The sequence below is a fragment of the Rhinolophus hipposideros genome (genome assembly GCF_964194185.1).
Source record: "Rhinolophus hipposideros genome assembly, chromosome: 10".
NCBI classification, from domain to species: Eukaryota; Metazoa; Chordata; class Mammalia; order Chiroptera; family Rhinolophidae; genus Rhinolophus; species Rhinolophus hipposideros.
Window position 1 is genome coordinate 33,486,988 of NC_138056.1, and position 12,081 is coordinate 33,499,068.

Genomic DNA, 12,081 nt, shown 5'->3' on the forward strand with positions numbered 1-12,081 from the left:
TGCAGCTAAAATGAACCTAAATGTGTGGGGCTCACCAGGGATACAGAGAACAACAATAGTGGTCAAAGGCAGAAATTCATGGAAATCCTTCCTCCCTCTACCAGCTCCCTCCGTAAGTCCCTTCTCTGCATCCAGGTTCAAGGGTGAGGCTTTCCACCCTGCTCAGTGTCCCTGCTGCCCATCAAGGTGTTTGGCTCTGACCGGTGTTCGTTCAATCAGTGTTTACACTTGAAGAAGTGACCTATTTCCAGAGTTCCAGGAGAGGTGTCCTACTCGCCAGAAGGAATATGCCTATTTCTTTTGGCAACCAAACGTACTGCTACACTTAGTGGTGCCGGATCAGCTCAAGGTCTCATACGGACTGTGCACCAGGCTGGGGGTAGGGATGTGGGGGGTAAGTGAAGGCAGGGTGGAGTATTAGGCAAATAAGGAAACAAAGGACACCCCTTTATTGGTGTCATCAGAGACCAAATGCCTCCAAAAGAAACTCTAGGTGAGCGACATGGCCCTGAAGGAAAGCCAGAGCTTGCTTTAGGTCAACTTGAAAGCTCTGCCCAGCAGATCCTTGGGCAGGGGCAGACAAGCCCTTATCCTTCATTTCTACTTCTCTGCCCACTGCACCCTGACTACTGCCTCCTTCCATCATCTGGGACTGATAGCAAATCATGCACAGGATGAGCATGTGCTTGCTCCCAATTAGGTATCTTCCCAGCTACCTGTTTTGTCTCCCAGAACTAGGCACATTGTGCAAACAACAGTTCATGTTATCTCAGTGCTCACCTACCCTCTCCCTCCTTTCCTGTGTATGGATATTTGCATAACACCCCCCCCCCCAAAAAAAATAGGGAACCCAACTTGCCAGGGCAGTGGGTGTCTGTTCTGACTTGAGCCTCATGTTTTCTGCTAGGGAAAGCGGTCACTAGCACGGGGCTATGGGCTGCATGTTTGTACCCTGCCCCACCCAACTCAGATGTTGTAACCCTAGTCCCCAAAGTGATGGTGTCTGGAGCTGGGGCCTTCGGGAGGTAATTAGATCTGAGGGTGGAGTGCCTTATAAGAGAGATGGTATGAGTGCCATCTCCTGATGGTATGAGCACCTTATAAGAGATGGAGAGAGTGTGCTTCCTCTATCTCTGCTCTCTATCACATGAGGACACAGCAAGAAGACAGCCATCTGGAAGACGGACCTCATCAGAACCTGATTGTGCTGGCACCCTGATCTCAGATTTCCCAGCTTCCAGAAGGATGCGAAATAAATGTCTGTTAATTCAGCTAATCCATGGTGGTTCGTTTGTTACAGCAGCCTGAACTGACTGAGACACATGGCTATGAGAAGCACTGAAGAATGCAGACTCCCTCCTGACCCCCAGAACCAAGTCTGGGTAATATGCTGACTTGTTCTACAGAAAAGCAACTGCCCCCCAAGCCCCTGCCAGGCAGGGCCTGAGTTGGATTTCCCCATGTGCAAGCTTTTTAGAAAAGTAATCTCTTTTTGAAAAGGCACCTAGAGCCTAACAGAGTAGGAGCAGCGGGCAGACATCCAGTGTGTATTTGTTACATGAATACAGATGGAAATGAAGTGTGGGTATCTCTTTACCTTTAAGTGAGAATTCAAGGAAAAGGAGTCATGATGAGGAGGAGCCTGTCTTTCTGTTAGGACGCGACAAGGGCAATGTGTAGCAGAAGCCTAGGAGGAATGGCTGAAACATACGATTTAAACAGCCTCCTCAACCAGATCAATGTCAGAATTCAACAAGGAGAGGGGCAGAAGTGCAATAAGTCAGTAAAGTGAGGGGAGTGGGGTGGGATCACCTGGGCTCAAATCCTGCTTTTCCACTGGCTGTGTGACCTTGCGTAACTTACCAAACTCCCTGAATTTTAGTTTTCCTCACCTATAAAATGGGGATAATAATGTGACCTACAACAAAAAGATGGAGGTGCAGATTAAATAAGATAATGCATTCAAACTGGTGCATAATAAGCATTCAAGGAATGTTAGCTGTTGACACCATTTAAATAATAGTAGATACAATGATGTAACTGGCATTTATCATAGCCTGGAATGGGTCCTCACAGGACGCAGTGGATGCCAAACTTGGAGTTAAGAGAACTATTTAGTGAGCAAACCTAATTTTTATCTCAGGAAACTGAGCTGGTCTCACCATGGTACACAGAGCGTCCAGAAAAAACGAGACAGCTGCCTTATTGCTTTGTCTCTTCTAACCAATTGGATTCATGCTTCAGGTCTTTGTAAAGCAAGAGAAAACCAATCCCACATTAGTAATTTTAACAACAAAAAGCACAACACATATAAATGAGATGCAGGTGAGGCGGGATCAGGGTCAGGAAAGAGCAGGGGGCCAAACTCATCACAAAGCCACTGCAAAAACTACATAGGCACTCACCTCTCCCTAAATCAGAATGGATTCTGATAACAAAGCGATCAAAGGCAAAATCAATGAAATGCAGAAACATGTGCACGTCAGCCTCACTTACTTATACTCTGCCCATCCCTCCCTCCGTCTCCTGCTCTTACACACACACACACACACACACACACACACACCCCTCCCTCTCCGTCTTCAACATCCCCATGTTCACTCTTAAAACTCTAACACTGGGTCATTGGCCAAAGCATGTTTGGTTTTCTCAAACTGCAAACATGAAATGGGGAGAGGGACCAAAAGGAAATGCAGCCAGAGCAAAGGAACAATGGGTTGGGTGGAAACCATGCTTTGCAGGACACAGAGAAAGTCTAACCTAGAGATCTTTTTCTGACCCAGAGTGAAGCGGATGATTTTGCTTTGAGATGAGTCCTTGGATGATGCACTGTATTATAGGAAAGAAAAAAGTGGAAGAGATGAGTGAGGGGAGAGAAGATACATCAGACACACAAATAAACAACAGGAGTCTTACGACAATGCTCATGCTCCTAGCTTTCCCTCTGCCCACTTTTCCCACAGTATGCAGCTTTCTTTGTAGGTCTAACTTTGCTGATTTGATAAATTTCCAATGTGAAGAAAGTGCTGCCAAGGTCACCTAAAAACTTTCATGGTTTTCTTTTAAACACCAAATATCTTTTCTGTTACCAGTCACGATAAAGCCTTCTTCCCATAATTAGATCTGAACAAGGGGTCTCTGACAAGTTTACACTTTTCTAAAGTATTTAGATGCTTCTCGTCCACATCCTACCAGGGTTCTTTCCGTATGAACACCCTGAATGTCCCATAAAGTTGACCAAAACAAAGGGCACAGATGTTTGCAAGTTAAACTTATTTACCACCTTATGAAAGGTGAAAATATTTATCTTCTTGAAGCCACACATCCTCTCCCATGTTCAAAAAAGGATCTGAGATGAGAAATACAATGTTGGTGTCTCTAGACTTAGGAAGTGAGGGAATAGGCAGAAGAGAATGAAGAAAATAACTTGTTTTTTCCTTAAACTGCTGACTGTTGATAATACGTGGTAGACACAGATGGAGAGGGAAGCACGTCTTGGGGCTGATGCTCCTCTCCTGGTCTCTGGACTGGTGAGGACTTTCATGAGGAATTGTGAGGCAATGTGAACCAAGTTCTCAGCCCTGATGTAAATTCATGAGAAGGGCTGAAGTAAAGAGGGAGACGTGAGTCTCCACTTGGCCACCTCGGGAGAGTTGCTCTGCTTCCTTCACGCCAATGTCTCAAGTGTCCTTGGCCAGCTTCCATTACTCCTGTATTCATAAACACCATGGGAAAGTTGCCAAGTTTTAGCATTTGCTATCCCAAGAGGTACAGTATTTAGGCATGTTCCTATCTGGCAGACTTCTAACAGAGAACCCAAACAAACCTGGCATTTAACATTGATGACCAAAGGTCAATACCATTACCCTTGGGACTTGGGTTATCACAGTCAGAATCTGGGGATAGTGCTACAACAGAACTGAGCCAGTGAGGCAACTCGACTATTCTTCAATGTATAGCCAGAGTACTAGCATGGGCTATCGGAGCCCTAGGACTTGAAAATAAGATATATCTTCTGGGAAGTAAATGAGAAGGGGTCAGTACGTCATGGACGAAGCCAATCACCTGCAGAAGTAGCCAAATCTGAGTGAGATAAAGGATGAGTGAGGACACAGAGCCACTCCAAAGGCCAGTCTGTGCCACCACATTGCAGGGTCAGGGACCACAAGGGCAAGAACACTCTGGAACAAATGAATATAAAAAGCTGGCTTAAGTGAGTTTGGCTCTTCTTTCCATAAAGCATATATTAATAGTAGGGTGTTTCTTCTTACTGGGAGATCGCTGTCCTGATTGGAACATCGGGTTCTTTTAAGAAAACAAACGCCCATCATGGAAATCAATGCCTGGGGCTGGCAGAGCTCAGTAACAGCCGCCCAGTGTTTCTCCACACATGTGCCTTGGAAGCCCATGCAGTGAGGTGCTGTATCAAATAAGAAGAGTTCTGTGGCCGAGTTTGAGGAGTGCTTTCTAGGCCCCTCTTCTGAAGATCCACAGTGCACATGTGTGCTTCTCCCTGGCGTCCTGAAATCAATAAAAACTACCATTGACCTAACTGCTCAAGCCAGAAATCTACGCTTCATCTTGATTCCTCCCCCTCACTCCAGGTAGCCCACCTACCTGCAGTCCTGTTGTTAGCTCACCTTGCAAAATGCCCTGAGTTGGTCCATCTCCATACCTGCTCCATCCCATCCCAGCGACTATCCTCCAGGAGACCACGGAAGCCTCTTAACTGAGACCCTTCCCTCTCTTCTTGCTCCTCCACATTCTTACTCTCCAGAAAGAAGCAAAGGTGACTTTTTTTAAACTGTAAATCCAATCAAGTCTCTCTCCTGCTCAAGACTCTCCAATGGCTTCCAGCCACTTTTACAATGAAAAACAAACTCTCTACCCAGCTTAGCCAGCACTCTGTGACATGGTCTCTGGGCCACAGCACTGCTGGACTCCAGGGCCACCAGTCACACTGTCCTCCATGTAAATGGTGGCAGCCCTCTCTGCTTACAGGTCACCTGTTCACTTCCCTCCTCCCCTCACCCATTCAGCTCCAGCCACACTCGCCTCCTTTCTGCTCCTCTCACCTGCCCAGCTCCTAGCACAGGGCCTTTGTAGCAGCTGCTCCCGCTGCCCCGATGTATTCCCCAGGTGAGCTCTGTATGCCTCACTCTTTGTCCTTCATATTTCCACTCCAGGGTCAAGTCCCAGGGAGACCTTCCTATCAACCCCACCTAAATTACCAACGCAATCCCTCTGAATCCCATCCCCTTTGAACACCACTCTGATAGTTCTCTTGCCTGTTTATTTGCTTGCTTCCTCCAGTAGAAAGTAGAAAGTAGGTACCCTGGCTATCTCATTCACCCTTGCCCCCCAAGTGCCTGGCACACTAAAGGCATTCAAACACGAACTAAATACTTGAAGGTGTATTGGCAGATTCGAGGATCTGAGATGAACGTCAATAACAGTTATAACTTAACTCAGATTATCTCCCAACTCCCCCCTCCCCCCATAGGACCCTTCCCCTGGCCAGGTACCATCTGGGGAATAAACAGTCTGCAGAATCAGTGTGTGAAACGATGTCCTGATCACTCCATCATTCAGGTCCGTCAGAGACCTCTGATCAGAGCATAGCTCCCACTTGGGTGGTATTTCAGGGCAAGAGTGCAGAGGCCGGCTGCCTGGTTATCTATTCCTCATTGCTAGCCTGGGCATCTCTGCCAGCCCACACATTTCCATAATGTGAACTGGATACAATTAGATAATTCATTAGAGGATCTGATTTACATCACATCCATCACTGCTGGTTTTAATAGCATTGCAATTGGGAAACAGCACTTCTCATGGGAAAGAAAAACGGTAACATCTAGAAGGCACCTGCTTTGTTTGAACTGCTTTGTGCTCTGCCCAACTTCAATGGGCTCGAAAGGTGTGGAGGTGGGTGGACAGCCCTATGACTATGAACGCAGGTGCTTTGGGGGCACTGGAAAGTAAAGGCCATTAATCTATAGCACATAATAAATGAAATCGAGAATCTATTTGATTAGTGACATGGAGGTTTGAGAGCTAAAGGGTTACAGCTTAAAAAAACAACAATTATTGGGGACTTTTCTCCAGAACCTGACGATGAGTCAAAAATGTTCTAGTTTCTAACCCCTTCCTTTTTCTCCTGCTATGAAACCCCACGTTTTACAAGGTGATCTTTTGCAGAGTTGTTTAGGAGTTCAACTATTCCCACTGTAACAGTAGACGGTAAAGATTGGTGCTCTGCTTGTACGTCATTCGATGGTGAGTTCCACTGGCAAGCATCAGACCCCCTGGGAACACCAACAAAATCCAGGACCTAATCCTGCAAAGCGGAGGACCACAGCTGACACAGCCACCATCACGCTAAGGCCACCAACACCCAGTCACACTTAATGGTAACTGCTCCCATGAGGGAATGCCAGCGCTCTCAGGGAAGGTGGCTCACGACCACTTGCCATCTCCCTTTGTTGTTCTTGACATTTGTCTTCTGGCAAAGCAGAGCTATCTGCCGGAGGACAACTTGCCTCCAGTAAGTACAATTATTCCCACACACAACACTGAACACCCAAGCTTGTAGGCAGACATGCAAAAGGCATTTGGAGTCTATTTTAGGGGCTGTTGACTGCTTACGAGTGTGTGTGTAGTGGGCCAGGATTAAGGCAGAAGCGGCTAATTAGCTTTGGCTGCTGGGGATCAGATATAAAAGTACACATCACCACCACGCACAGGCAGAGGCCTGGGTTTCAAGGTCATGCTCCTTCCTCACTCACCACCAGCAGTTCTCAACACTGTGACACTGTGCATGAGAAATCCCGTCAGCAGAGGCTAGAACTTGGCCCGTGTGGAGGAGGGCCTCTGACAAAACAGAATTTTTATCAGTTGGCGAGGAGCCCCCACCTGGACTGCATTTCAGCTTGTGCTTTTGACTGCTGATGTGGTGGTGCTGGCTGGTGAGGCTGGCACGGGGCTTGGGGACTGGCTGGCACCTGTTGCAGAGCAGTGCCAGCCTGGCACTGGAAAGGGACCCCGGCCGCCTGGGCCACGGCAGGCGACAGCGGTGAGGAGAGGTGCTGCTTCTGGGGCTGCTGCTGCTGCTGCTTGTACCGGGAGAGGCTGAAGAAGAGACCTAGAATGGCCTTGAGGTTTCCATTCCTGATTTCTGCAAGACAGCAAAGAGAGTCTGGTTAGAGGAGGAGTCCTTTCTTGCTCCAGTTCAATGGGCTGTTTCGGCCCTCGCAGGGTTGAATTCCTCCAGGATATGACAGATTTCCCAAACACTTATGTAATTGGTATCACAGTCAATTAAAGTCAGGCCTACACCACAAAGAAATTAGCTTATTCTCCCCACTGGGATTAGAGTAGATACATGAGGCAAGTTGCAACTGGATGTCTGACGAGTGCCAGAAAGAAATTCTCAGTAAAGACACGACCAAAAAAGTGAGAGTCAGAGCAAGACTGTGCTTGCTCTAAGGGCAGAGTCAATGACCTGGGACAGCAGAGGTTCCCAGCGCTGAGGGAAACGCAGTGGTCTTCACGGGGCTCTGCCAAGTCCGTGTTCTCTGCTTCTAGCAACGCGCAGTGTGCCCCGTGGCCGCTGTCCCAGCCCACAATCCTTGCACGGCTGCACCCAACCATCCTTTCCTCAAATACAAGGCTCTGTGTCTCTCTTGTCCGCTGACTGAATCATTTTAATTTGGAATGGGTGTGGGGATAGGCTATAGGACTTGCTTCTGTAAAGAATTCAGGCAAAACTTCTCCTATACTAAAAGAAATTCGAGCAGAGTGGGGATAAGAACATTTTTGTTCCAGATGGAATTTTTCAGATGTTAAAATGGATTTTCTTCAAGGCAGGCATAGAGCTGCAGAGAAGGAAGAAGGTGTTTTTTCACAGGCAGAGGCTGTACATGCAAGGATGTTTCTCCTTGGGCAATCCCTTCATGTGTGCAGTGCTTTTAAACACCAGCTGGGCTGATTCCTCTGCTTTGCTGAGAGCCTGAGCGGAGGGAGGGGTTCAGAGGAAGGGAAGCCTCACAAAGGGAGGTAATGCGGGTTAGCCTCAGGCTAGGGAAGAGGCTGCTGATAAAGAAACCGACCAGTGGAGGGGCAGCAGGCAGGAATTGGGTCCTTTCAAGCACAGGCCTCATTCCCTGCAAGCCTGCCAGTGCCCTGGGTGGAAGCCGCTGATTAGGCAGAGCTGAATTACTTCCTGTTGGAGCAGGCCTTCTCCAGGCTCTGAAGAGACTGATAATCCACACTGCCTAGACTCCAGCCTTCACTCTCTACTTTGGGAGCTAGCAGGCTCTGACAGTGGAACAACACTGACAGGAGCACAGCTTTTGGAAAACCTAAGCCTTGAGTTCCAGTCTGTAGTCTACCACTTATTAGCTGCCGGATCCTGGGCCCGTCACTGAATCTCTCTGCCCCTCAATGGCAATGTTGACACAGCTTGCCTCATCACACGCGGTTGTTCTGCAGATGGAACGAGAGCATGTATGTGAAAGCACAATGCAAACCGTCTGTCACTGGTCTTGGTCACTATGCGACAACTGTAGTCCCAGAATCCTGTATAAGGCCCCATATAGCTCCAGCTTCATGTCCTAAAAATGAGGGGCTTTACTATGGTGCTCTTATAATTTATCATGAAACCACAATACATTTGAAAGTGAAGGGAGTGGGGGGGGGGGACTTTTAATTACACCTGAATGAAAGGTGTAAGCCAGGACTGACCTGGACAGATCAGGATGCGTATAAACCCCGTGTTCAATGCAGGGAGCAGAGAAGGTTCCAAGGAGGTGGCCACGTTCCCCCATCCCACTCCGTTTCTTTGGACCGGTCAGCTCTAACCCTTCCACTCGGCTTCCTTCTCTGTCCTCGGGAAGTTAAGAGGAAGCACACACTCGTGGCTGGTTCTATTTCTGCTTCCAAAAGTCCTTACAAGTGCATCAGGGGCACAGAATATGCGGCTCGGACAGAATGATGCAGTAGGCTCGTTTTACTCATGGCAAAAATGGAGGGTGAAGTGACATACCCGTGGTCACGCAGCTGGACAGTGACAGGAGTTAGGGACAGAATCAAGATGAGACCATCAAGAGCTGGCATGCAAGTTAGGACCTATTAAGGAACTTGGGAAGGCAGGTAATTTCCCCAAAATGAATTCACTGAAAGGAGAAAATAGGGCTAGTCATGGAGCTAGACGAAATCTATGTAAGGTTTTTAGTGCTGTTTATAAATGTCAGGTTATATACACCTTATTTATAATAACGAGAGCTACTACTGATTTCTATGTATCGGGTTAAGCTCTTTACATGCACGATCTCATGCAATCCCTACAACCTGGTGAGTATTATTATCCCTCTCTTAAGGGGAAGCAGAGGCTCAGAAAGGTTTTATGACCTCCTAAGATAATAAATGCTGGAGCTGGGATCTGAGTCTAGGTTTTTCTAGCTCAAAGCCTGGTCTCCTAACACTGTAACTTGGCTTTCTTGTGTACTCATCCTGTGTGGTGAAAAGCACACCAGATGATGTTTTATTAAGCTAACTGGTGGTCATGTAAGTATTCTTCATTCTTCTACAAGTATTCTTTTGTTGTGGAATCTGTCAAATATCCCATAATACATTTGTTTAAACCATGCAAGAAAATCAAAGAAGGGAGGAACCAACAAATCAGCATATCCCAGGGGCTCAGAGGTCGCCCACTGCAAAAAGCTGGCATGTCCACGTCACCACTCTCATAACCTACCAGCCCAACTCAAGGTAGAGCAGGAGGCAGTTTTGTCACACTCTACCTACTGTGGTCGTTAACACTTATTGTTCATAACGGTTTGTTGCCTTATTCCCTAAAACAGATTTTTATTGGTCAAAGAGCACAGTGTTCCTATAAACACACTTCCTGAGGAGGCAACATCTTTTAGGATAAAGATCCGTGATTTTCAGAGCCAGAAAGACTTGGGTTTGAATCTCTACAGTCCCTTCCTTCTAGACTTTGAGTATTCATAAGACTCATCATCTCTGTTTTGTCTCAGTTTTTGTCTTTAAAATGGGCAGTGGCATGCTGCGCCTTCCCCACGGAGTGGTTATGAGAATTAAGGGAAGATTAAATGAGAAAATGAGTGCGAAGCCCTTCGGACATGGCCTGACTCAGTAATTCCCCTTTTGGGTTCAGAAAATATCGTCCCTCTACCCACGGCCTCCTCAGCACTCACCACAGGGTTCTTCCCTGAAGGGAAGCTTGGTAACACTGTCTATTCTTCCTACACATCCCGTGTGCCAGTCACAAGGTCAAGGAAAGGAATCATGGATATTCTCATATCAGAGAAAACTCACTGGTGATCTTCTGTTTTGTATTGTTTCTTTTAAAACAGCTTTATTGAGGTATAATTCTCCTCCATAAAATTAAGTGTACAATGATTTCAGTAGAGTTACAAAGAGTCGTCATGCTCTCTCACAGTCAATCCCCAAAACAGTCCCCAGGCGACCTCTAATCTGTTTTCTGCTTCTACAGATTTGCCTATTCTGGACATGGCATATACATGGAGTCACACGGCACGGAGTCTATTGCATCTAGCATCTTGCGTTTAGCATAATATTTTTAAGTTCAGGTTAGAGCATTTATCATTAGTTTCTTTCTTTACATTGCTGACTATTACCCCATTTTACAGATGTACCACATTTTGTTTGTCCACTCACCAGTTGGTGAACATTTGGACTGTTTTTCTTTTTTTCAGAACACAAACCTCAAGAGGGGTGAATGCTCTTGAAAGCCACCCAGTTTATGATATGGGTGGTCTACAACAGACAGGCTCCAAAACAGCTAGAATTGTTCTTTCCCTGTTTCTGAATGTCATTTCATGAGGCCTGGTAAGCAGGCTCCAGAGGCAGTCTAAAAACAAAATGTTATTTTTGCCAACCAACCCACAAAAATGTTTCCCTCACGACATTTCCCAAGGCTTTGGAAAAAGTACCATTTTGTATCTGATCAACTGTCCTTATCCTCCTGGTGTCTAGAGAAGGAAAAAACGGTTGACCTAGAGTGAACTGACTTGTCCAAGGAGACACTGGCTGGCTGGTGTCTCAACCAACAGGGGAACCCTGCTCTGCTTTCTCTTCCTGTGGATGTCCCCATGTAAACTGAAGAACAAACTGCATATCCAGTTTCCAATAGAATTCAGTATTGCCTGGACTCTTAATGTCTTTGGGTTCTGACTGAGCTCTTTGTTCTCATTGGCTGGTACTAATCTGCACAGATGCCATAGGGAATATTAGGCACAAAGGGTAGCATAAGTAAGAGAATTATTTTCTTTCAATGTTATTTAAGAGAAACCTCAGGCCTGGTTTCCAAAGGCACGAGTACTGGGATAATCTAATACAAAGAATTTGCTCTGCAGGGAAGAAGAGATTTGGACGTAAAGGGAGGGCTGCCTCAGACAGCAGAGTTGCAGGATTCCTATTCAATTGCCTTTAGCCACAGTGGCTCGCCCAGCTGAGTCAGGACTATGGATTCTGGGGCATAATTCCTCAAGATGGGCCGTCTACACAAACCTACATTCACCACATGACTTCCCACCCCACTCCTGCAACACTTCTGTGGACTGCTCACCAAGCTTGTCAATGATTCTACCCACAGGGGAAGTGGCTGAGGGGGTGAGAGGAGACCCTACAGGGTCCCTTCTGGTGAGAGACAGAAATGGTCCCCTGTACACTGCCAACTCAGGTGACATGGGTAGGAAATGATCCACATGCTGTTTTTATCCTAAATGTCCAGAAAGACCTCCTGCTTTCTGGCTCAGGATGAAAGAAGAAACAAGCTCAGCATCTCAGTCGCTGGACATCAGAGCAGCAAACCCAGGTCTGAGCTCATCAAGTCAGCAATTGATTTCCCTTGGAAGCATACACTCCTTGCCAGAGGCACCTGGAAGGATCGTCCTGCCTCGGTTTCTTCAATCTGCAAGGTTGACAAAGAGCTAGTCCTTTGCTCCCACCATACTACCCAGGCCCCATCTTACTCGTATGTCTAGATTTCCCTTCACCTTCCTTTTGTCTGATGAATGCCTGTGCATCCTGTAAAAC

The 12,081-nt window shown here is 46.8% G+C and overlaps 1 protein-coding gene across 7 annotated transcripts in view; it reads right to left on the reverse strand.

Annotated features, from left to right (window-relative positions):
- Nucleotides 1-12,081, reverse strand: part of NAV2 (neuron navigator 2) — a 710,917-nt gene that overhangs the window by 204,031 nt on the left and 494,805 nt on the right. For 5 of the 7 annotated variants that reach the window (XR_013994137.1, XM_081061902.1, XM_081061900.1 and 2 more), the window contains exons 5-6: nucleotides 6,913-7,174; nucleotides 2,761-2,829 (exon numbers count right to left, since the gene is read on the reverse strand). Coding sequence is in view for 6 of the 7 variants with exons in the window: in XM_081061902.1 (XP_080918028.1) it covers nucleotides 2,761-2,829; nucleotides 6,913-7,174 (331 nt within the window). In the remaining variant the exon portion in view is untranslated. The remainder of the gene's footprint in view (nucleotides 1-2,760; nucleotides 2,830-6,912; nucleotides 7,175-12,081) is intronic. The other 2 variants (XM_081061904.1, XM_081061901.1) reach the window with 1 other exon arrangement.